The sequence below is a fragment of the Myodes glareolus genome, chromosome 10 (genome assembly GCF_982192425.1).
Source record: "Myodes glareolus chromosome 10, mMyoGla1.1, whole genome shotgun sequence".
NCBI classification, from domain to species: Eukaryota; Metazoa; Chordata; class Mammalia; order Rodentia; family Cricetidae; genus Myodes; species Myodes glareolus.
The window spans coordinates 59,246,581-59,271,362 of record NC_142035.1 but is presented as its reverse complement, the minus strand read 5'-3'; the positions used below and the strand labels follow the sequence as shown (position 1 = coordinate 59,271,362).

Below are 24,782 nucleotides of genomic sequence, written 5' to 3'. Positions count from 1 at the left end.
TAAGGATGACAAGACTATTTCTGCCTGTTCTCTGAGCTTCAACTTAGCACAGGTCCCATTCCTTGGTATCGATCAAGGCACCATTGCTTGATATTGCTCATTTGAATTACTGTTGTTTGTACATCCGTCTGTCCCTATTTAGTCCTGCGCTTCACCATCGCCCTCCTTTGCCGCTCACCTGGACCCTTCAGCTGGCCTCAGTTGGCTGTGACTTTCTACTGGGTTCGGTAATATCTAGCTAACTATAGCGACTCTTTCCCATTTGTACCAGCGCTGTCTGGACGCAGTAAAACAAACATCTTTGAACACAGAGGCTTATGTAATCCTTTGTAGGCCTTCTATAGCCTACATATATACATACACAAAGTACTATGTGAAGTGTGATGATCTATCTATACATAGTTACCACTGGCAGAAGAACCTGTGTTTGGGCTGAGGACATTGTTGCTTAGTTGGTATGCAGGACAAAACCAGTGTGGCAAATTACCTTCTGTTATGTAGGTGAATTTGAGGTCTTTGCCACCTGCCAGCTGTAAACGGAGATCCAGGCTGCTTGGTAAGTCACAGGCAATGAAGCAATGTATCTTGTGAATTTATTATTATTCAATAGATTCTGACATTGTGGAAATGCACAACCATGTTTTGCCTGTGCTCTTACCACAGATGGTTTAGACAAGGAATTTGGACTAAATAAAAGGGGTAGATGATAACCCTGTTGTTTAGCAAGCACAGTTTACTCTTGGAAGAGTAACGTTATTGCCTTCCCAGCCTTTCCTGGAATCATCACTAAAGGATCTTTAAGTCTGACAGTTGGAAGAAACAACAGTTAACATTTCTCATTCAGCGGACAGGCCCTCAAAGGTGTTGACCTTTAAACAGCAGGCTTTTAAGATTCTAAATGGTTCAAAAATCAGAAGAACTGAAACCCTGAAAATTGTTCCTCTGGGTGTAATGTTAAGCCGGGGATAAAAATCTTTTAGGCCAAGACAGAAATCACTAGTAACAGTTTATTTTAACGGTAGCTAACAATAGTCATTCGGCCTTGCCACACTATCTTACTAAAAAGTGAGCCTACCTCCATGAAGACTTTTTTTTTTCTCAAGTGAATTACAGTAACCCCTTTCCTCATTAACTTAACCCGAAGCATACACCTCCAACAACAACAAAAATAGAACGGGGAGGGGGGAGAGTGATGATTGATGTGCCTTCCATCCAATCAGCGACGGAAGGAGAGCGCGCGAGCAAGATGCTATCCAATCAGCACTCGGAGGTGGGGCGGGATCTTTGGCGCCTCCGCCCCGGGGTTGGTGGATCGGAGAAGGGGAGAAGGAGCGAAGATGGCGGAGTGAGGCGTTTCCCGGGCAGCTGGCCTCCGGGCCCGGGGCGGGCCTCCCGCTTGAGGTGGAGTACTTGTGCTGGACCGCGTGAGGTGAGCCGAGAAGGCCGTTCATTCAACGGATGACGAACAACCGATGGGGCGGCGTGGGACAGGACGGGACGGTGACGAGCCTAACGCGGGAGCCGGCGGGGCCTGGGCCAGACAGAGCTTCCCTTTCGCCGCCGCGTCAGGTCTGCCCGCGCCGCCTTCCGGTGTGTGGCCGCGTCCGTCCCTTCCCGGCTCTCCACGCCCTTCTCTGTGCTCTTGGCTTTGGCCGCCGTGTGCTTTTCCCTAGTCCTCCGCGATCGCACTCGCGCGGGCTGTGTCTGAAAGCCGTTGTGTTCATCACCCATTTATTTTTCTAAGACTATTTCCGTATTGTTTTAACATCCACGGTGACCTGTTACCGAAGGCGTAACAGTTAAGGTAACAATGAGGCCCGCCGCAGCTCAGGGTGTTTCGTGTCCCCAGCGCGTTGACCTTGAGATTTGCGGTAACAGGCTCCCTCTGGTATTTTCATCTGAGTCTGTGTCGCCGATAGGCTCTTGCAACCTTTACCTCATACTCGCACCTGCCAAACTTTTATGACCATAGTAAGCAGCGTTGTCCTTGTATGTCCTCATGATGTCCTTATGGCGCATTAATTTCGGCTGACGGTAAAATTCATCATTGTTGATTTCTTGCCCAGAATTAAGGGAAACGGTTTACGATGTTTTTTTTTAATTAATTTTTTTTTTAATTCTTAAGAACTATAGTTTTGGGAATACTGTCGGGATATCATTTGTGTAGCAGGTGTGAGTACAAAATACTGTCAGGTATTTGTATTCGGTTCTTATTTAAATGTATGAAGCATCTCTTTGTAATGTGGGGCCCCTTTATTGGCTCTGAGTTGAATTCTAGGCAGGTCTGTGTTTCTGATTTCTAGTTTGGCGAGGCATGTGCTGGGTGTGTTGGTGCCCAGACCTGGACTATATAGCTATCAAAATCTTGTCTCAAAAATAAACTGGTACAGCCAGGTGTGGTGGCACATGCCTTTAGAACTTGGGAGGCAGAGTTTGAGGTGAGCCTGGTTTACAGAGTGAGTTCCAAGATAGGCAGGGCTACCCAGAGAAACCCAGTCTCAAAAAACGAAAACATAAACAAACTGGCACATTAGTGGGAGCCAGTTCAAGTATCATAATGTGATTGACCTTTTTTGATAGAGTGTATGTTTTTTGTTAGCCCTAGATTTAGCAGAGCTGACAGCAGTAAAGAAACACTTGCTTAGAAAAAAACCAACAAAAACAAACCTTCACCTTTGGCAGTAGTTTTGCTTTTTAAAATCTGATCCACAAGAAGAAAAAAGTATGAACCAGAGGAAAGGAATATAACATTCTTCCCCATCTTAGAAAGGAAAGTGTATTTGCACTAAAAGCAAAAGTTCTAACTAGGCGACTATACACTGCTGGAAGTTTTATGCACAATTACACTTTTTTTTTCCCTCCAAAAAGACTCCACAGTATCATAAATTCTAAGAGAATAGTGTTGCATAAAAGCTTAAGAACAACTTCTCCAGGGCTGGAGAGATGGCTCAGCGGTTAAGAGCATTGCCTGCTCTTCCAAAGGTCCTGAGTTCAATTCCCAGCAACCACATGGTGGCTCACAACCTGTAATTACAATCTGTAATGAGGTCTGGTGCCCTCTTCTGGCCTTCAGGCATACACACAGAAAGAATATTGTATACATAGTAAAATAAATATTTAAAAAAAAAAAAAAAGAACAACTTCTCCAAAAATGTTGATGTTTTTAAACATTAGTTCCAATGTAAGTAGACAGAAAGTGATTTTATGGTTTTTTTTTAATGTTTTATTATTATGCCTATAGTATTCTGCCTGCATGTACACCTGCAGGCCAGAAGAAGGCATTAGATCTCATTACAGATGGTTGTGAGCCACCATGTGGTTGCTGGGAATTGAACTCAAGCCCTTTGGAAGAACAGTCAGTGATCTATCTTATCCTCTGAGCCATCTCTCTAGCCCTGGTTGTTCTGTTAGAATACTTATGAGTGCATTTTTCTTAGAACGGTTAAGTTGGAATATCAATGCATAGTAACGCTTGTACTAGTGAAGGTTGCTTTGATGGTTTAATGAGAATGGCCCCCATTGACTCATAGGTTTGAATGCTTGGTCCCAAGTTGGTAGAACTGTTTGGGAAGGATTAGGAGGTCTGACCTTGTTAGAGGTATGTATCACAAGGGTCATGCTTTGAGGGGCCAAAAGACCCAAGTCGTTTCTGTTGGGTCTCTCTGCCTCCTTGCTGTTAGAGATGTGAGCTCACCTGTTCCTACCACCATGCTTTTTCTCTGCCATTGTGGACTCTCACGCTCTGAAATTGAAACCCAATTAAATAATTTCTTCTATGAATTGCATTAGTCATGGTGTCTTATCACAGAAATAGAAAAGAAGTTAAGACACTTACCTTTCTGTTCTTTTTATTTTCAGAAACCTTAGCACATAGGATGAATATTTTCGTGACCATAGGTGCTTTTATATTCATCTCAGAATTCTGAACTCAGGATATAGCAAGTAAGTAGTAATGGGATAATCATTCAAAATACTGTTATAGTGATAGAATTAAAACTAAACCATTAACTTCAACAGATGATGAATATTAAAAAGACTACAAGCCTCACACCATGGCATGTGCCTTTATTATCAGCACTTGGTACTTGGGAAACTGAGGTAAGGACTGAATTTGAAACTAATCTGGGTTATATAACAAGACATTTGTTTTAATAAATAAAATCCATAGACCAGCTGGGTAGTGGTGGTACATACCTTTAATCCCAGCACTCAGGAGGTAGAGGCAGGTAATCTCTGATTTCGAGGCCAACCTGGTCTATAGAACAAGTTCTAGGGCAGCCAAGGCTGCACAGAGAAACCCTGTCTCAAAACAAACAAGGAAAAAAAAACCAGCTGGGTGGTGGTGGCACATGCCTTTAATCCCAGCACTTGGGAGGCAGAGACAGGCAGATCTCTGTTAGTTCGAGGTCAGCCTGGTCTAAAGAGTGTGTTCCAGGAGAGGCTCCAAAGCTACAGAGAAACCCTGTCCCGAAAAACAAAACAAGAAAGAAAGAGAGACAGAGGGAGGGAGGGAGGGAGGAAGGAAAGGAGGGAGGAGAGAAACCAAAATATTATGTGTATCTATGTGTGAATGCTTTCCCTACATGTGTGTCTGCCCTGTGTTGTGGTCAACCATCTGGATAAACTAGGGTCCTCTGCAGGCACGAGTGTTCTTAACTGCGTAGCCCTCTCTCCAGCCTCACAAGGTTTCTTTTTGAAGGATAGAAAAGATGCCATTGGCTTATGGCATGGTCTTACTACTTACCTCAGCCTGGCTTTGAACTCTAATTCCCGTGCCTCAGCCTAAGTACTACAGGCTACAAGTTAATTCAACATACCTAACTACTTATATAACATGAATAATAAAATATTCATGTGCACATGTGTTATGTATGTTTTAAATACTGGTTTTAAAAGTAAGTTTATATAGGGGTCCCTGTCCTAATCTTCCTATTTTAAATTTGATGTGTTTTCCAGGAGTTTCTATGTTGTCTTCTCAGTGGGCATCCTGGTTCTTTCATCCAGCCACTTCCCTAGTGGAGTGCGGATGCTTTCTACAGATACCTCTGTGGTGAATGGAGACTGCATTGAGAAGCCCAAGGATGCAGCTGTCCTGCTGACTTCAGGAGGACACTGACTGGCCTGGCTATTCTGCTGCACTTGGCTTCAGCAGAAGGACACCGTTTGCAAGTGGAAGGAAGATGGTTAATTTGAACAGGTGCTTAGGTTATGCATCATGGATTCTTTCTTTTAAAGCTCCAAACAACAAATCAAATACCAAATGTGGGTGACTTCAGGTTTTGGGTTTTTTTTGTAAGTCTGCCAGTTTTAACACTATTATAAGCACAGTAGAGACAATAGTAAATTCCAAATATTCATTATGATTTGAGATGAAAGAAACATCTAAATCCTGATTTACCCTTTGACAGATTTCCTGGAAAAAACAAGTCTCCAGTATAATAAAAGCAAAAGGCAAAAATGATATCAGGGTTGGTTTCATACGGAAGTGAAACCATTGCAGTTTGTGTGCAGATTCACATTTTTATGTATATAAATCCACATTTTTTTTAAATAAGATTTTTCTCCTGGAGAAGAAAGCTGTCATTTATGAGAAAGCTTTGGACAGTTGGATGGTCTTTAGTGTTTGGATTTTGTCTGTTTTGTCTTTTCATCCTTCTCAGAAAGGACCAGCTGGGCCTGCGGCTAGTTCAGAGTGGGAAGAGAAGAAGCTGGGGTGATGCTTGCCTCCGGCTGTCTGTGCTTGGGTGGCTGAGGCAGCAAGATCAGAAGTCCAGGTCCAGCTTGGGCCTCATGGAGAGACTCCATCTCAAAAACAGCAGAAAAGAAAAGAAAAAGAAAATGAGCCCAGCAACACTACTCTTTTTTTCTCGAGGTTGTGTTCTTTCTTGTGGGATCACATGTAGCAATGAGACTGTGGTTTCCCATGTGACTGTGACTGGAAAGAAAATGGCATGTGTGTTATGTGATGGACCTGATAGTGTCACTTGTCTTCACCTTTGGGTATTCAGGAGTGAAGAAAAACTCGGCGTATAAATCTTCTCTTCTAAGAAAAAGAAGCAGTGATGTCTTATGTAGCATCATCTGACATTTCAGCATTTTTACATTGTGTACTTGCATTTTTATAAAAGCATAAGTAACTTTTCCTTCATCCCAAGATGGGTACTTAGACATTTATTTTTCTAGGTGATAAATTTAGGCTGAAATTCTGGGACTCAGGTAAATATTCCCAGTTTGAATTGAACTTTCTTACCAGAAAATGGATCTCAGAAGCAATGTTTCCAGTCCTGTGGTCAGTTCACTGTAGTCTCAGAAGAAATTCAGGATCTGAACAAAACCTCAAATAAGAAAAGCAGGTCCAATAAGAAGTATGGAGCTTGTTGCCAGTCGCTGTAGATTTACAGAAAATTCAGGTTTGGGGATGGATAGACCTCAAGAAAACTGGTTCCAATATGAAATGATACATGTTTGTTTTTTCCTTTAATAACAATTATGAGGAACCATCATGAAAACCTCTCTTTGCTTCCAAATCAGAGAAGTCCATTTTATGGGCTGCCAGGCTTTTACAAGGGAGGGAACTGTTGTTTGCAGTGGTTGCCAGTAGAGAAGGAATTTTAAACTTGCTAGATAACTTAGGAACGGGTGCTGTTAGAGCTGATTTCTGGAACCATTTCCCAGTGCTGTGAATTTGAGTCATAGGTATGATCAAAAGTAGGAAATGTTGAACAATCTAATGGCTAGTCAGATTGGATAACAAATTTGAATTTATACTAAAAGCTTTTTTCATAAAACACTTATAATAGCTTTTTTCTTTCAGTTTTTTGAATCAGGGTTCCTGTGTAGCTTTGGAGTCTGTCCTGGAACTAGCTCTGTAGACCAGGCTGGCCTTGAACTCACAGAGATCTGCCTGCCTCTGCCTCCTGAGTGCTGGGATTAAAGGTGTGCATCACCACCACCCAGTTTATAAATAACTTTTTAGTGAGATCAAATAATGATAAAACATCAGAGAAATGAGTTAAAGGTAACCTAGATTGCTGGACTTGGTATCCTGCACCTTTAGCCACAGTATTTTGGGTGCTGAGGCAGAAGGATTGGCCACAAGATCAAGGGCAACCTCAATGACAGACCCGGTCTAAAAATGAAGCAAAAATGTAGCCTAAATTTTTCTCTTTAAGTACTCCACCCACTTATATTTTCATTTAGAAGACAATGGAAGCCAGCTGGTGACTGAGAGCATCTCACAGATGCCTGATTCCTCCTACACGTTGCTTTTGGGCAACTTTGTGGGGTTTACCACAAAGGAGATGTCACCTTTGCTCCAGATGCTTCAGGTTTGTAGCCTAAACTTTCAAATATTGAGTGCACTTTGTCAAAGATGCTCTTGTGTCCTGCATTGTTAGCACCAGACGGCATTTTCAGCCTGGGGACATTGCAGCTGTAGTTGTCTGGTGTGTGGTACATTTCCATTTTATAGTCTTGCTTGGGTTTTCTTAATAGCAGCAAAAACTACCATTTTAGAGCTGTGCTTCCATCTGTAGCCGTGCCTCCTCCCTTCTCCATGTAAGCTGGCAGTTTTTCTTTTGGAGTTACTAAACAAAAACGGGATATGTGCAATATAAATATATATATATGTGTATATTTTAATACTTGTGGACGAGTGTTACAAGTCGTTAAAGAACAACAAAATCACCAATGTCTTCCATTTTGAGATGTGTATAGTTTTGTAAGCAGTAGTGTTTGATAGCATATTGTAGTGCCATGTTAGGGGTTAGTGCATGAATTTAGTATCATTTTTAAACTTCAGGATGAAATATTGATAATAGCTAATAGTGTAAAAAGAGTGGAAAATCCTAGACCTTTGCTTTTCTCATGTATGAATCTATGATATTCTCCCTGGGGATAGGAGATAAAGGCCAAAATAACTAATGTCTGGACAGAAATGTGGGTTCACGTTGAAAAACATTGTGCTTGGAGAAATGTTAGCCTTTCACGAGGTATCTGCAAATAACTGCCTTTGTAGCTTTTCAGTCCTCAAAGCAAGGCTTCATTCCATGATTATGTCTTGTTCTCTCAGTTTGAAGCTAGCTTGTTCTTATATTATCTTCGTATTGTATGCCTTGGGTTCATTTTCCCTATTTTGTGTCCAGAGAATTATTTTCTATTTCGCATGTCCAAGATGCTGTGCTAATTGCTTTGGAATGATTAATTTGTGGCCGTTTCCTTTCCTGTTTGCAGCATGTGTGCTAATTGCAGAACTTTATCAGCAGTTTGGAGTATCCTGAACTCTAGGCTTTTTTTCTACTTTCCTTATGGAAATAAAGTAGTTGCTTTGTTTTGAAAAAGAAAGTTTTCTGTAAAATGGAATTCCTACCTCTAAACGCTGCCTAGGAAACTTGGAAGTAACAGTTTTATGGAGTGTTGAGGGTTTTTTTTTTTTTGGAGGGGGGGTTATTTTGTTTTAATTTTAGAATTAGAGTCCTGCCAGATGTGGTGGTGCATGCCTGTAATCCCAGCATTTGGGAAACTAAGGCAAGAAGATCAGGGGTTCAAGGTTATCCTTTGCTACGTAGTGAGCTGGAGTTCAGCCTGAGCTACATGAGATCCTATCTCAGAAAACCAAAAGAAAGAAAGAAAAGAGAACCTAGGACTTATTAATTGTATTATATCGTTATGATAGAAAACATAGAACTTTTTAATGGGACTTTTTCCCCCACACAAACTAGGTATGAGTCTAGTATTACCTATCCAGGGACCCAGGAATAGATCCTTGTAAAATATTAAGTGGTGATTAGATTTTGAAAAGCATTTAAATTTAAGAAACGGGAGGGGGGCTTGAAAAATTAATGCATATAAAGTAGCACAGTGTATAGGAAAGAATATTTCCTATTGCAAAAAATAAAAGCCATAAATGAACTAAAAATGTTGAACAGTTAGAACTTAGTAGCAATAACAGTTTTGCGTGTATAGTAAATTGTGTTCGCAAAGCTGCATGGTTGAGTGATTACTATTTGAGTTTGTGGGCCTCTGCGGTCTTACAGAGTCCACAAAAGGAAAAAAGTCCTAGGTTTAAAAGCATTTAAACTATGAATGTATATAAATATATTTGCGTGAAAAATATCAACTTTCATGTGTGTTAGAGACTGTTTTCCCAGAGTTTACATCTAGTGCTTAATCTGGAAGCAGATGTGCTTCTCCAGTCCCAGTGAAGCCACCTTCATTAACAGTCATTTCTGTGTAGGATGATGTGTGCTTTGAAATATTTGTTCATTGCATTCCTGGCTACTCTTTCAAAAGGAAAAGTTTGTTTTTGTGGGGGGGGGGGGGCAGGGCGGAGAGCTTCCAGAACTTGCTGGCTTTTCCTTGTACTTGGGATCAAGGAAGTTAGTAATTAAAGGTAAACAAAATGACTGGGCAGTACCCAGGCTGGATTTATCTGTATGTCTGATACAGGTATGTGATAAAGCTATGGTCTGTGTGTGATTGCATATTTTTTTAACAAGGAGAACCTAGCAGACTCATTCCTTTCTTGACTAGAGGACTCCCACAGCGCACATCAAGATATAAGAGTGGGACTGGGCTGGCTCCTCACTTCCTTTACCTCATGTCCATTGTGGCCACTTGAACATCTGAAAAGATCTGAGTCTGGGTTCCTTTGTTTTCCAGGGGAAAAAAAAGTAAAAGAGTAGTTTTGTAGATCTCAGACTCTCTAATGAATTATTTTATTACAAGCCTAAGGGTAGGGGAAAAGGCTATACTGAGCATAGTTTCTCTTTAAATGTCCTGTGCTGTCCATGTTAGGTTATGGGACATCCAAGCAATATTCAGACAGCTGCATGATCATGGAGACATGGCTTCGTTCAGTTACATCAGAGATTACCCTTAACAGCCATGTTTATGGTTCTAAGTGTAAAACTATGTTACGAGATTTTGTCGTCTCAAAGTATGTGGTTAATTAGTATTCAATCTTCCTATAGTCTCTTGTTTACTCTTTATGTACCTGTGATATGCAAAATATGAAGAGACCCCCCCCCCCCAGCCTTCAGGAGTTTACATTCTCATGGTGCTGTAGGTGCAAGAAACTGTCTCTAGTTTATTTAGAACATTGCTTGGCTATTAACTATACCATTTTGGAAGAACCCCATGGCCAAGAGTTTTAAAGTGTAGAGGGCTATGCTAAATTTCAGGGCACTACTGTTTGAGTTTACATTGTTGTAACTCTGCTCCTAACTTTCCCCTGGGGAGCTGTTCATTAATGTGAATCAGAAAAGAAACCATTCTGCCTACATATCCTCACTACCCCATAGCTCTCAGTAAGCAGTCAACAAAACTTACTGCTCTGTATAGACAGTCACTTCGGTTCTTTTTTCCCAGGGCTTTAAACTTATTCTTTACCCTCAAAGGGCCAGGATTTCTAGCTAAGCCTTTTAGAACTAAATAAGAGTCTTATGTTTAGCCTTTTTGTACATGACTTGTTTCTGTTTTAAAGCAGCATTGTAGTAGATACAATGTGCCTGACTGCGGCTCTGAGGAATTTGACGTTTTCAGTTGAAGTTTTGCATGTATTATTGCTTTTCCCACAGTTCTGAATCAAAGGGTTTGCATGTTTATTAAAGCCAGGCCTGGTGGAAAGTATAAGCAATAGTAGCAGGCCCATAACTGATTTTAGAATGCTAGCATTCTAATGCATGGTTGAAATATTTCATTATTAAGTAGTTACTAACAATTTTCTATATGCATTTATCAATAATGAAGCAATAGATTCTTAAACCAATAGCTTGGTTTTATTGTTTGAATTATTTTCTAACTACAGATTGTCTTCCCTTGAAAAATGGGAAGTACAAGATAAACAAGGGGTAACCACAAGACATTCAAACTGTTAGGAATACAGCAAGCAGTGCTCACTCTGTTTCCTAGCTCTATTTATTCCCAAGCATGTTTGCAAATAAAAGATAAACTAAGCATATTGAATAGATGCTATAAACAGGATGGTGCAGGGTTTTAGAAGAGTCGGGAAATAGTCTAAATAGGGTCATCTTACTTCAGAAATAAGTGTTCAGTGTGCAAGACAACTAGCTGTGGAACTAGTTTGATTATTACTATCTTGGAGGTGTATAGTATCTGTGCACATACTTCCATCTTTCAGCAGTGAGGCATCTGTTCTGGAAGGGACTCTAGAGTTACGGAAGTACTGCCATTGCTCTATCTGCAACTGTTGAGCTAAAGTTTTACTTTAGATGAGTTGGTCAGCGTGTGGATCTTGCCTAAAACTTTTGGTTCCTGATGAACAGAAAAAGTTTCTCTTCTTCCAAAAAAGACATTTATTTGGGTGAACAGACATTGGTTTGTTATAGTAGTGAAAGGAACAGAAGTGTAATCTGATGAGAGAGCATTTACCTGAGAAAATGGGTACAGTTGACAGCACTACCCAAAACCATGGTGGTCACATAAGAACTTAGATTTCTTAACTTGGGAATGATCCAAGTAACAAATAGTTTTGACAAATAGTGAGAAGTATGTATAATGTGTAAAAGACCTAAATTCAGATAAAACTGTTTCACTGGGTTTACTCCACTTTACATGTTCTATGGTAGAAACCTAGTTCGGAATTTATTTTAACTTGAGCTGCGGTGCTTTGCTGTGGATGTCACCTAGGATGGTAATTCTATCATTCAGAACTGGATTAGAGTTGTCAGTGTGGTGTTTGCCTCCCACCGGAATACAGGAATTGAGGTGTAATGTGTCCCAAATAGAAATGTTCTTTGCACTTACTGTAAGGTCAGAGTTCTTAATTCTAACACTCTTCCTAATAGTCTACTAAAATATCACACAGAAAAATTAAATGTGTATTTGGTAGAGCTCAGACTTATAAACATCTTTAAAGTCGAATATAGATATGATTACTGATGATTTACAAAACATTTTGATACCTTTGGTAATGGTGTGCTGTGTGTGTCCTTAATTTAAATGTGTGGTTTTTTTTTTTGTTTTTTTTTGCTTTGGATATAGCTCTTGAACACTGGGGCCAGTCCTCAGCACTGATACCTTATCCCAAGGATCAGACAGATACTCTGTCAGCATGTTACTAGTCTGGGCATTAACCTTAAACCACCCATCCCTATAATTTCAAAGGATTAAGAATACTCAAGTAATCTACTGGAGAGTGGTACGACGTCTGCCCTTCAGGCACAGGTGTTGCTGTTCACTCGCTCTTCCGTGTACCATCCCCTCCACTGCTGCACTGGTGTGTGAGGCCATGTGAAAAGAGCTGCACTACAGAAGGCAGCTGCTCAATCTATGCATCCTTGGGAGTTGTGAACAAATCTGACTCTTTGGAAAAGGAACTGTTGTGAGTTTGAAACTGCACCTGTATGTATATGTTTAGCAATAAAGCATGAGCTGAGAATGCACTGGAATTTCATTGTGTGCTGTTCCTTTGAAATGAGTGATTTCAGATAATGTAAGTTACACTGGGAAAAGAAGACTTAAGTAGGCTTTAGGTGTCTTTCTGTTACCATTTCTTTGGGGGAGAGATTGAGACAATCACCTTGGCCTTGAATTCACAGAGATTTTCTTTCTTGAGGTGACCACCTCAATTTTTATTTTTTCTGGATTTCTTACTATCTTAGTTACAGTGGTTTCTGGTCTGTGGCCAAGTGGTGGTAACATAATCGTCAGAAGAGAAGGAACATCACATTTTAACTTATTTTCCTTTTAGGAACCACCTCATGCTTCATTCAAATAAATACTTTGTTGTGGGACAATCTTTTTGTACACTGTGAAGATGTGTCTCTGCTAAAGCACCTTCTGATTGGTTTAGTGAAGATGTGAATTGGCCAGTAGCAAGGCAGGAGAGGATAGGCGGGACTTCCAGGGAGAGAGAAACTCCAGGGAAGAACCAGGCAGACACAGGAAAGTCATACATAGGTACTGAGGAGAAGTAACAGGCCATGTGGCAGAACGCAGATAAAAGGGTTAAAGGTTTTCGCCTTTATGACTCCCTTTCAGGGTTCAAGTAAAGACACCACCATGGCTAAAGTGGGGCTAGAAAACTACTCAGCAGGAATTGTCTGTCCGTGTTTCTTCTCTTCATTGTTCTGCTGGTTACTTGTTCTCCATTGTTCCTTAATTCTACATGGTTCCTTCCTGTACTTAGTTCTACCCATTACTAATGTTTCCAGTCATATATACCCATAAAACCAGCAATTCCCCAACCCTAGCAGGTTCCAGGGCCGGAATTCTTTTGCCCCATAGAAATTCAGATAAGATTTTCACTCACACACACACTCACACAGAGAGAGGGAGAGAGAGATCCATGGGAGTGGCTAGTACACATCCTGTGAGCCTCTTAATGGAGAAGTTAGGAAAGGAATTAAATCAGGGAATTCTAGAGGGGAGGGTTACACTTCAATTTTTGGTAGGTAGTAAAGAGCTAAGGGTTTATTTTCAGTAAAATGAATAGGGTACAGACTGTTTAAATCAGCACGCTACTTCTTTGCTCCCAATATGCATAGAGGCTGCAAGGTAACTAGATAACCTAAGGGAAGCTGATGGCTCTTGATCAGATAGCACATACACTGGAAACTGTAATTTCTATGGACCTATGTCGGGAGTTAGACTTACTGCTCTAAGCAAAGAGACCCAGGCCTCTAAATTATCAGTTATGGGCTATGCTAATCGTGAGTGTTGTGAGGTAAAACCAGAGCAGCAGCTCAGGCAGGTAGTAATTCTATATCCTTGGAGATCTGTGAATATCTTAGAAGGGAAGCACTTTGAACCCTAAACTCTGATCAAATGCCTGCTGATAAAGATAATTGCAGGAAGGCAGATCTCTGTGCTTACCTAGGAGAGAGGAACAAGGCCTGGCCAGTGGGAAACTTTTCACAAAACACTTCTGAACTGTGGGAATTAATTCCCAAATATGTAACAGGGAGTTAGCTACAGTGAAAAATCTACAGCAAAGGACAGCCACTTTATTAACAAAGCAGTAACGCCCAAAGCCTTGCCTTTTGGTTTAGCCTACACCAGATCCCTGGGTTCTGATAAGTCACTCATGAAAAGATGAGTTGAGCAAACTACCATACCAACCACTGTACCACTGCCCTCCAGCATCCTTATTTCTACTGCAGCCCTATGGGTGATCCTTTGCTTGAACCTCTTTGTTCACCTTTGTACTTCAGGCTGCATGTTTGCTGCATCTCCATTTACTCAATGTACCTGGTACAGGAGAGTTTGTACAGGGAAGACGATGTGAAGGCCAAGAGTCAAAATCATTTTTAAGATGCACTTGTTTGGTTACTTTTGTTTTGTGTGTGGTTTTTCGAGACAGGGTTTCTCTATAGCTTTGGAGCCTGTCCTGACACTAGCTCTTGTAGACCAGGCTGACCTCGAACTCACAGGGATCCGCCTGCCTCTGCCTCCCTAGTGCTAGGATTAAAAGCATGCACCACTACTGCTCAGCTCTTGTTTGGTTACTTAACAAGGTTTAACAATTGTCCTTTATGTGTGTGGTTTTTTTTTTTTTTTTGAGGCAGGGTTTCTTTATGCTGTTTTGGCTATCTGTAGACCAGGCTGATCTTGAACTCACAGAGATCCGCCTGCCTCTGCCTCCTGAGTGCTAGGATTGATTAAAGGCGCGTGCCACCACTGCCTGACAAACACTAGTTTTGTTTCTTTCTTAAAGAAAAAGATTATTGGGCCATAAGAGGTCAGCAGATAGAAGCATCTGCTGCTGCTAAACTTGACCTTCGTTTGATATTCAGGACTCTGCTGTAGTAAAGAAATGACTCCCACGTTAACATCTGCCCTCCACACATGCATACAGAATAAATGTAAAACAGATTCCAGACTGGACACAGTGCTGTGTCAGTAATCCTAGCACTTGGGAGGAGGAGGCAGAAGGATCAGTTCAGAGTCTGACTATGGAACTGGTCAGCCTGGCATACATGAGACTCCATGTAAAAGAATAGATCCCTATTATTCAGGGAAAGGAAAAGCTATCACCCTACCCTCTGGTCAGGAAAGATGTTATACACTTCAAAATTGACAACAGTCAAATAAAAACAAAGAAGCTACTGGCTTCTATTGCCTGACTGCTGGGGCTGGAGAGATGGCTCAGTGGTTAAGAGCATTGGCTGCTTTTCCAGAGTTCCTGAGTTCAATTCCCAGCAACCACATGGAGGTTCACAACCATCTATAATGAAATCTGATGCCCTCTTCTGGTGTGCAGATACATGCAGATAGAACACAGCATACACAATAAATTAATATTTTTTTAAAAAAATATTACCTGACAGCTGAAGGACAAGGATTTTCAGCATTGCAATGAGCAGCATTTACTGGCAAATTCCACACAATACCTATGTGATAGCTATTGACATCCATACCAATGACATGTGCCTTCCTCCACCCTTGATAAGGCATAGGCCTATTGTATTTTTGGCTTCCTATAATTGAGTATTCACAGCTTTCTGACACATGGGCATCCATCAGACCTTGTAAGGACATCAGCCTACTTATGGCCTGCCTTAAAATTCGTTATAGGGTCAAGTAGAATTATAATGCATATCCAAACATTCTTTTTAAGTCTTTTTTGGGGGAGAGCAAGACATGGTTTCTCTGTGTAGACCAGGATGGCTTTGAATACACAGAAACCTGCCTCTGCCTCCCAAGTGTTGTGATTAAAGGTGTGTGCCTGGGCCCACCCAAAGGACTCCTTTGTAAACAAAGCATTCTTCTGAAAGAAGGGGGAGCTGGAGAGATGGTGCAGCCCTGAAGTACACTGACTGCTCTTCTAGAGGACCTAGGCTCAATTGCTAGCCGCCACATGGCAGCTCACAACTGTCTGTAATTCAAGTTCCAGGGAATCTGACACCCTTACAGACATGCACGTAGACAAATCAGCAGTGAACAGAAAATAAAAATAATTACTTTTAAAAATGTATCTTTAAAAGTTTTTTATTTTTCAGAGCTCCACATCTTTTTTGTGTGTGTGTTTTTTTTTTTTTTGGTTGTTGTTGTTGTTGTTTTTCAAGACAGGTTTCTCTGTGTAGTTTTGGAGCCAGTCCTGGAACACGCTCTATAGACCTTATTTAGAATATTTTATCACTTTGTTACCTTTGAAACCAGTGTTATTTGTTTTTAACAAAAATCTCTTCTTGGAACTCTGTAGACAAGGCTGACCTCGAACTTACAGAGATCCTCCTGCCTCTGCCTCCCGAGTGCTGGGATTAAAGGCATGCGCCACCACCGCCTGGTTGCAAAAATGATTTCTAAGAGCCAGGTGCGGTTATGTACACCTTTAATTTTATCAAGTGAATCTCTATAAATTGAAGGTTACCCTGGTCAACATAGCAAGATCCATGACAGCCAAAGCTACATAGAGAAACCTCTCAAAACAAAGGCTTGGAGGTGGTGGCAAGTGCCTTTAATTTCATAGGCAGAGGGAAAAGCAGGTGGACCTCTTTGTTCAAGACCAGCCTGGTCTACAGAGAGCGAGTTCTAAAACAATCAGGACTACATAGAGAAACCCTGTCTCAAAAAAACAAAAAACAACCAAACAAATATTTATCAGTATTCACATAAATGGCATGTACAAGTAGTATCACTATTAACCCCCATCTCTTTTTCATGGCAACTGTATATCTTTACATCATGAACACAAGGGACACTGCATGCTAATTAGCAATTAGTAGTGAAAGATGCTTTCAGAGGTAAGCATTGTTGCTGGTTTTAGTTTTTCCAGACAGGGTTTCTCTGTGTAGCCCTGGTTGTCAGAGAACTCACTCTCTATAGACCAGGCTGGCCTCCGCTGATTCTGCTTCCTATGTGCTGGGATTAAAGGTGTGTGTCACCACCACTTGGCCTAAAATAACTCTTTTAAAGTATCACAGTCACAATTTATTAAGAAAGAAAAAAATAAAGAAAAAATACTCCCCAAAGTAAGAGTGGGCTGATGAGCTGGGGAAAGTCACAGGCTCAAAGGCGTACTCTAAAATAATCATTCGGGGCAAGCAGGGATTTTGGGACAAGTTCTCATGAAGCTTAGATTGACCTCAATTCAAAATTTTGCCAAGGATGATGTTGAGCTGCTGATCTCCGTGGCTGTATGTCAAAGGCAGGAACTACAGTCGGTGTCCCCACATCTGCAGTCTTCTTATCCTTAGTGCTGTTTAAAAAATAAAAGACCATTCAGGGGCAGCAGCCACACCATTAGTCCCAGCACTCCAGAGGCAGAGGCAGGAGGATCTCTGGTAGTTTCAGGACAACTGAAGATACATAGTGAAACCATGTCTCAAAAACAGAAACAAAAACAACAATAAAAAGAAGAGAAAAGATCAGCCGGGACTAGAGAGACCACTAGAGAGACCGTTCTGCTGCTAGGAGCACTTCCAGTTTATGCAGAGTTTTCTTCTCAGCACCCATGTTAGGCAGTAACAACTGCACACAACTCCAGCTTCAGAGGATCCCACTCTTCCTTCTGGCCTCCATCAGCACCAGCACACATGTGCCAAAGACAGACACATGTGCGCCCGCGCGTGCGCGCGCGCACACACACACACACACCTTAGAAAAGAAAGGCAGACCGACCAAATTGTCCTGTTGTTGAAGATGGGAGAAAGTTCTGTGCTCATACCTGTATCTTCAGTTTCCTTGGTTAGACTGATCAGGAGTCACTTCCTTCAGAATCTTTGTCAGTGAATTTAAACGAGCATGTGTTAGTATTATCTTCTCTTTCAGCTGGGAAGAGACAGAGATTGAGGATACTCTTATACTCACTCAGCTCTCAGTTTGCTGTTTACATGTCACCAGATTTAAAATAAAAATCTTTAAAAAACAATCACAACATACACACACACACTTGCCTATATTAAGGGAAAGGATATAGGTGAGTCCTAGGACAGTCTGGTCTACAAGTTCATATGACCAGTCACAGCTACGAAGTAAAATCCTGTCTCTAAAAAGAAAACAAAAAAGTTGTGTATATTAAGTAACTACATAATCAAGTTTACCTCTGCAACCTTTTCTTGGAGAGGCAGGTTGTTAATATCCATCTCAGATGCATTTACTATGGTCTTTGTTTTCAAGACATAGCTAGAGAGAAAATATATAAAGTATTAGTACCATTACACATGAATCAAAGCCTGCCTTAATGGCTTCAAGGACCATGGTGTATTTCATTTGGAAAAACAGATTTTCAATTGAAACACAAACTCTGCTTATCCTTTCACATTCTCAGAGACAAAATGATCTCGTGAGAACTGAAAACAAACCCAGAATCAAATGAGTAACTACCACGAGTAAACAATTCACTGAAGGCTGGGCAGGGTGGGGTGTGCCTTGGTGCTGTCCCTGGGGAAACAGAACAGATGGTTGTGCTGGAGTCTTGAGCTCTGGTACTCTGACAGAACTCTAAGAATTTTATCCTCTGGGCCGTTTCTCCAGCCCTTTCAGCTTCATGTAATAAAACACTGTAAGCCAAATGTTTAATTAGCTAGGAAGATGATAAAATACCCCATGTGAAAACAGTAAATGAGATCACACAGTCATTACTATACTCCAGTCTTCATTTCATTAATCTTTTCCATCAGGTAAGATTTTCTCTGTCTGGAGTCAAGTGCAGATAATAGTTATTCCAAGTGTAGAGTACTCACTTTCCAAGCTCAGCACCAGTATCATCTAAAAATGACTCTAGGTCATGTGGTCAATATCATCACCTTAACAGATCTGGGATGGCATAGGAACAGGCCTCTATGCAAAGGTGCCCTCTATAAGCGAGTAGCACCACTCCACAGGCCAGAGTACTGGACTAAAAATAAAAATGAGAAAGCAAGGGCTGGAGACACGGCCCGGCATGGTTAAGAACATTGGCTGCTCTTCCAGAGGATCTGGGGTTAATTCCCAGCAAACATTTGGCAACCCACAATTGTCTGTAACTTGTTACATCCTCACATACACATACATGATACAAATCACAAATGCACATAAAAAATAAAAATCATTAAAAGAGAGAGAGAAAGCAAGCTGAGGATTAGCATTAATCTCTGCTTCCTGACTGAGACACAATCCATCAGCCTCCTCCCCCATGGCTTCCTACCATGATGGACGATACCCACAGACTGTGAGCCACAGGGAGTAAGCTCTCCCTCCCTCAAGGTTGCTTTTGCCGGATATGTTATGTTGTTCTTTCACTAGACAAGTAACCAACACAGCCCTCAGTTCAAATTCCTGGGACAGAAAATCTGACTGGCTTAGTTGGACGAGTTATAAATATATATATCTTCCTATCTTCTTTCCTTCCTTCCTTCGTTTTTCGAGACAGGGTTTCACTGTTTAACTCTGGCTGTCCTGAAACTTGCTTTGTAGACCAGACTGGCTTCAAACTCACAGAGATCCGCCTGGCTCTGCCCCCTGAGTGCTGGGATTAAAAGCGTGGGCCGCCACTGCCCGACTACATATACATTTCTTTGAGGCTGGGTACCATGCAGGCCAAGTCCTATGTGTAAGAGTACTTGAGGCATGAGGCACAGCAGCAAACCAAGTTATCTATGACACTATTTTGAGAAAGCGTACCTCCCAGAATTTCCCTTAATGAATGAATGCTCTCAAATTATTTCATATGACTATTAAGACATGATACAATAAAACATCTGAAGTAATCGTATTAATCACAGAGTTATATTTTGTCTTCAGTGCCTGGCCTTTTGCATCTTCTTTAGTTATCCACACCCGGATAGAAGATTTGAACCCCCTATTTGGTAACAATGTTACTGTCTACTCACCACAGCATTTTATCACAGTAGAGGCAGAAGTGGCCTCTCAAGGCAGCCAGAGCAGCATGGGTGGAATACAGATGGAAACCAATAGGAACCCGACAGGAATTACAGAACAGACGGTTGTATGTGCTGTTGGGAATGGGAAGAAGCAGAAGAGAACATGAGGAAACCCAGAGAACAAGTAAAAACTGCTGCCCTCTGATGGTGATCTCATCATTCAGACGCTTGAGCAGGGGGCTCTCAAGTTCAAATTCACAGGCTTCCAAGAATAGCTGGGCTAGAGAGGACTTGTCTCAAAGAAACAACAAAGAACAAAATTTATGACCAAATACTAATTTTTGCACTGCTTCTGATCATTTGTATAGTTCATGTCTCCCTACCTCATAAAGAAGTTTACTACTGTCCTTAAGATGTTTGGGGTTTTTCTGCTCCATGCTATAGAGTTAACTTAATATTGCTTGCTAGGCCACTGGATCATGAACGCTGAAGGACTTAAGGCATTTACTTCTAATATATACACAGATACACAATTGTATCTCTATTTAATTATATAAAACAAGGTCAATTTGATTTTATTTTAATTCATTTTAATATTCTGACAATCTGGAAGACAAGAAGGCATAATAGCAAGAAGCAGAAAAGTGGAATTAAGATTTTTCTCTACGCTTACCCATTTTCTGGAGTGCTGGAATTAAAGGAACCACCATGCTTGGCCAAAGCTTTAGTTATCAGTACATTGTAATCCAATAAAACTTTTTAAAAAACATTTACTTATTTATTATGTATACAGTGTTCTGTCTGCATGTGTGCCTGTTGGCCAGAAGTGGGCCATCCAGATCTCATTAAGGATGGTTGTGAGCCACCAAGTGGTTGCTGGAAATTGAACTCAGGACCTCTGGAAGAGCAGGCAGTGCTCTGAACTGCTGAGCTATCTCTCCAGCCTTCAATAAAACTTTCAAAAATCATTTACAATATATGTTGTACCATATACAACATAAAGTAATAATCAACTACTGAGTTCAAAGATACTAAAAAAGATATCTCAAGTGTACTAGTGAAAATGATTATTTCCCTCAACGAGAATACAAACAAGCAGGTGAAAGAACACGATCACAAGACAAAACGGAAGCCTACAGAATGGGAAAAGATCTTCACTAACCCCACAGACAGAGGGATGATCTCCAAAATGTACAAAGAACTCAAGAAACTGACCTTCAAAAGAACAAATAATCCAATAAAAACAGAAATGCAAATCAAAACAACTCTGAGATTCCATCTTACGCCAAGATCAAAAACACTGATGACAGCTTATGCTGGAGAGGATGTGGGGGAAAGGGAACACTTCTCCATTGCTGGTGGGAGTGCAAACTGGTACAGCCACTTTGGACATCAGTATGGCGATTTCTCAGAAAATGAGGAAACAACCTACCTCAAGATCCAGCAATACCACTTTTGGGTATATACCCACAGGATGCTCAATCATACCACAAAGACATGTACTCAACTATGTTCATTGCAGCATTATTTGTTATAGCCAGAACCTGCAAACAACCTAAATGACCCTTGATGAGGAAAATGTGGTACATTTACACAGTGGAGTACTACACAGCAGAAAAAAATGACATCTTCAAATTTGTGAGCAAATGAACAGTCTAGAAAACATCATATTGAGTGAGATAACCCAGTCCCAGAAAGACAAATATCATAGTGTAGGGTAAAAGGGACAACTGAGCAGGAAACCAACCAATCACTGAGTACCCTGACTCTGAACCCAGAGTCAGAGAAGAAACACACCCTGTATTTGAGAACTGGGCCAGGGAGAGAAACATCTTTATCCTTGAACCCAGGACAAAAGACATGTGCTCTGGCTCTGTAACTAGTGTCAAATAAACACACTTTGTCCCTAGAATCAGGGCCAGCGAAAGAAATATGCCCTGATCCTAAGATTAGAGTCAAAAAGCTAAAAATGACCAGGGAAAGAAACATAGTTTGGCCATGAAGTCAGAGACATCTCTGCCCCTGACTAGCTAAACTGACCAATCCCTGAGCAGGTAAAAATCAACCAATCCCCCTTCTCCCTGGGAAAACTCCACCCTTAAGAGCCCTATAAAAGCTCCTCACCCCTTCAGTTAAGAGCTGCCTCCCTGGCAGAGGATTTCTCCTTCCCAAATAAATCTGTTTGTCAAAAGAGTCTTGAGTGATGACCTTCATTCACCAGTGCAGACCAGAAGACCAGAAGAACCTGGCTGGGAGGTCCCTTGGGAGACTGAGCTGAAAAGCCTTGCTGAGATGCTCCCTAGGGAGCAGAAAAGAAGAATCTTGCTAGGATCTCCTTAAGGGGGCTGAGCAAGGCCAGGCAGGAGGAGATTGCAACAATTCTGCAGGGGGCTTCCCTTTAGCAGAGTGTTAGCAAGAAGAAACATCTTGGGCTGGAGTAAGCAGCAGATAGTTCTGCTAAGATGCTCCCTTAAGAGAATGGAGCAGAACTCAGCTGTAGCGGTGCTCTCCAGGAGAAGAACAGGATCCCTAGATCCTGCGGGGAGACCACCCTCCCAGCTTTAAGTAGCCGGGCTTCCAGATAGTCAGGCCCAGTACACCTTCCCTCCAGGGCTGAGCTGTCCTATTGCAGCTCTACCCCTCCGCCCCCAGAGCTGTCCCATTGTGGCTCTACCCTGCAGAGCAGTCCTATTGTGGCTGTAAGTATATCCTGTCAGGGTATCCCTGCAACACTACTATAACACTTTCGCTTACACTATGTGGCTTATACTATGTGGCTTTTAGACATAAAGCTAAGAAAAACCAGCCTACAATTCACAAACCCAGAGAACCTAGACAACAATGAGGACCCTAAGAGAGACATACATGGATCTAATCTACATGGGAAATAAAGAAAGACAAGATCTCCTGAGTAAATTGGGAGCATGGGGACCATGGGAGAGGGCAAAAGGGGAGGAGAGAAAAATATATAGCTCAATAAAAACAATTAAAAAAAAAACAATTAGATGAACACAGTGAGGAAATCGGGGCTGGAGCGACAGCTTAACAGGTGACGGTGCTGCTACCAAGCTGACGAGCGGAGTTTGATCCTCAGGAGAGCCCGACAGCAGAGACTGACGCCTGAAAGTCCTCTCACCTTCACATAATCCACACACCCCAGCTATGAACACACACACATATTTCCCCCACAAAAACTAAATGAATAAATATAATAAAACTATTCTTAGATTATAATGTGAAACAGAAATCTAGCTCTGTTCTTGTATGTATTTTTCTTGAAGTACCACAGATCAACTCTAGCGCCTCATACAAGTTAGGCAAGTATTTTTAAGCTATAGCACATCTCCAAATATATAACTAAAACTTTTTATCAGGCTTTTTTTTTTATGGGTTTAGTGTAGGTTCTCATACTTGAGAACCCAGCACTTGGGAGGCAGAGGCAGAATTATAAAGTCAAGGCAAGACCATTATTACTAAGATTAAAAATAAAAGATTTTGTGAAATTTGGATATTTTATGTAACTAAATACAAATATTAAATGTCACTCCAGGCCCAGTGAGATGGCTCGATGGGTGAAGGCACTTGCTGCCAAGCCTGAGGAGCCGAGTTTAATTCTTGGGACCAGCATGGTGAAAAGAAAGACGCCTTCAGGTTACCTTTGGACCTCAATATGTATGCCATACCCCACAACCAGACTCACACACAGAACTGTGTGTTTGTTTGCTTTTGTTTTTCAAGACAGGGTTTCTCTGTGTAACAGCTCTGGCTGTCCTGAAACTCTCTTTGTAGACTGGGCTGGCCTGGAACTCAGAGAATCACCTCCCTCTCCCCACCCAAACACACACCACCCAGTTTGAGATTAAAAGGCAAGAGCCGCTGGGTAAGAAGGGACCCCTCTAAGGACAGGAACGTGTCTTTAGTTTGGCAAAGTGGAGTAGAGTTTTCGCCTCCTAAGCACACATTTGCCGAGTGTTTTACTGCTATGGAAAAGTATTAGCAACGGAAGACGCAAATCACTAGCAATACTCAAACACCATTCAACTGTGTTTCCCAGTTTCGGAGATTATTACCGAATCAGTCCTGTCAGGATTTATACTATAAACTCCAAGTTAAATTTAAATAGTCTTAATTATCTCACAGGATGTGGTCACCAGACGTTAAAATCTACACCCAACTATAATTTTCATTTCATTAATGTCCTGTTAATATGATTCAAATGCATAAAAGTATAGCAGCCAAACATATTTCTGGATATAATAAACTTACGCCACAACAAAAATAGTTTTCTTCTTGTTTATGACAATTAGGTACTCCTCAGTATCACTAAATCAAGAACTATAGATCCACCTGAGGAATTCTCCACACGTACCTGCATTTGAGAAAACCTTCAATGCCAACCAGACAGGGTTCGAACAAATCGACATTGTTCGTGACTCCTGAAAGACAAACGGGTTTTGAACAGGAAAACCTCCCACCAGACTCACCCTGGTCATAAAGTCAACAAAAGGAGTGGGACTCAGCCAAAGGCGCAAACTCAGCTTCTGTGAGGTCCAGGCTTTAATGCTCTGCTCGGGAAAACAAAACACGCCTCCCTCACCCACTTCCTCTCTGTTCCGAGTCGTTAGGAGTACCCCTCCTCCTGCCCTCGCCTCACTCACTAGAGAACGCCACGGCCCCGAGAGACCTCGACAGGTCCCAAGCAAGATGCACGGTGTCGGCGAGCACCGCGTAGCAACGTGCGCAATGGAACACGGCACACCTCTCGGGTTCCAACCATGCAGGTAGCCGCAGGTCGACGAGTGACCCCTCCATCTCAGTCCTCAGACCTAGAGGGGAGGACCCTGCCACCACCTGGGTGTCCCACTCCATGGAGGTAGTAAAAGACAAAGGCGAGTCACAAGAGTCGCTGCAAGACTGCGTCTCCAGGGACGAGGGGCACCGTGGCAAGCGTGCCATCTTTTTGAAGCCCGCGCCTCTTTTTTTTTTTTTTTCCCCCCTTCCCTGTTTTTATACGCA

At 41.7% G+C, this 24,782-nt stretch overlaps 1 protein-coding gene and 1 long non-coding RNA gene across 2 annotated transcripts; one reads left to right on the top strand and one right to left on the bottom strand.

Moving 5' to 3' along the window:
* Positions 1-1,272: 1,272 nt before the first annotated feature.
* Positions 1,273-12,410, top strand: LOC125416823 (uncharacterized). The gene is made up of 3 exons (XR_007236987.3): positions 1,273-1,429; positions 3,859-3,942; positions 4,957-12,410. It is a non-coding gene; the product is annotated as an uncharacterized LOC125416823 (long non-coding RNA).
* A 4,460-nt stretch (positions 12,411-16,870) lies between these two features.
* Positions 16,871-24,748, bottom strand: Oip5 (Opa interacting protein 5). The gene is made up of 6 exons (XM_048459887.3): positions 24,425-24,748; positions 24,136-24,202; positions 19,776-19,898; positions 18,006-18,087; positions 17,630-17,733; positions 16,871-17,161 (listed from the first exon to the last, which is right to left on the bottom strand). The coding sequence occupies exons 1-5, from the start codon at positions 24,720-24,722 to the stop codon at positions 17,638-17,640; spliced, it is 666 nt and encodes a 221-aa protein (XP_048315844.3). The 5' UTR covers positions 24,723-24,748; the 3' UTR covers positions 16,871-17,161; positions 17,630-17,637.
* Between the last annotated feature and the right edge of the window lie 34 nt (positions 24,749-24,782).

Coding starts and splice junctions, on each gene's coding strand:
- Oip5 (XM_048459887.3), bottom strand. CDS start 24,722: ATGGCACGCTTGCCACGGTGCCCCTCGTCCCTGGAGACGCAGTCTTGC. Junction 19,899..24,135: donor GAAGGTTTTCTCAAATGCAG/GTACGTGTGGAG, acceptor CATTCCCAACAG/CACATACAACCGTCTGTTCT. Junction 18,088..19,775: donor TACTGTGATAAAATGCTGTG/GTGAGTAGACAG, acceptor TTTTCTCTCTAG/CTATGTCTTGAAAACAAAGA.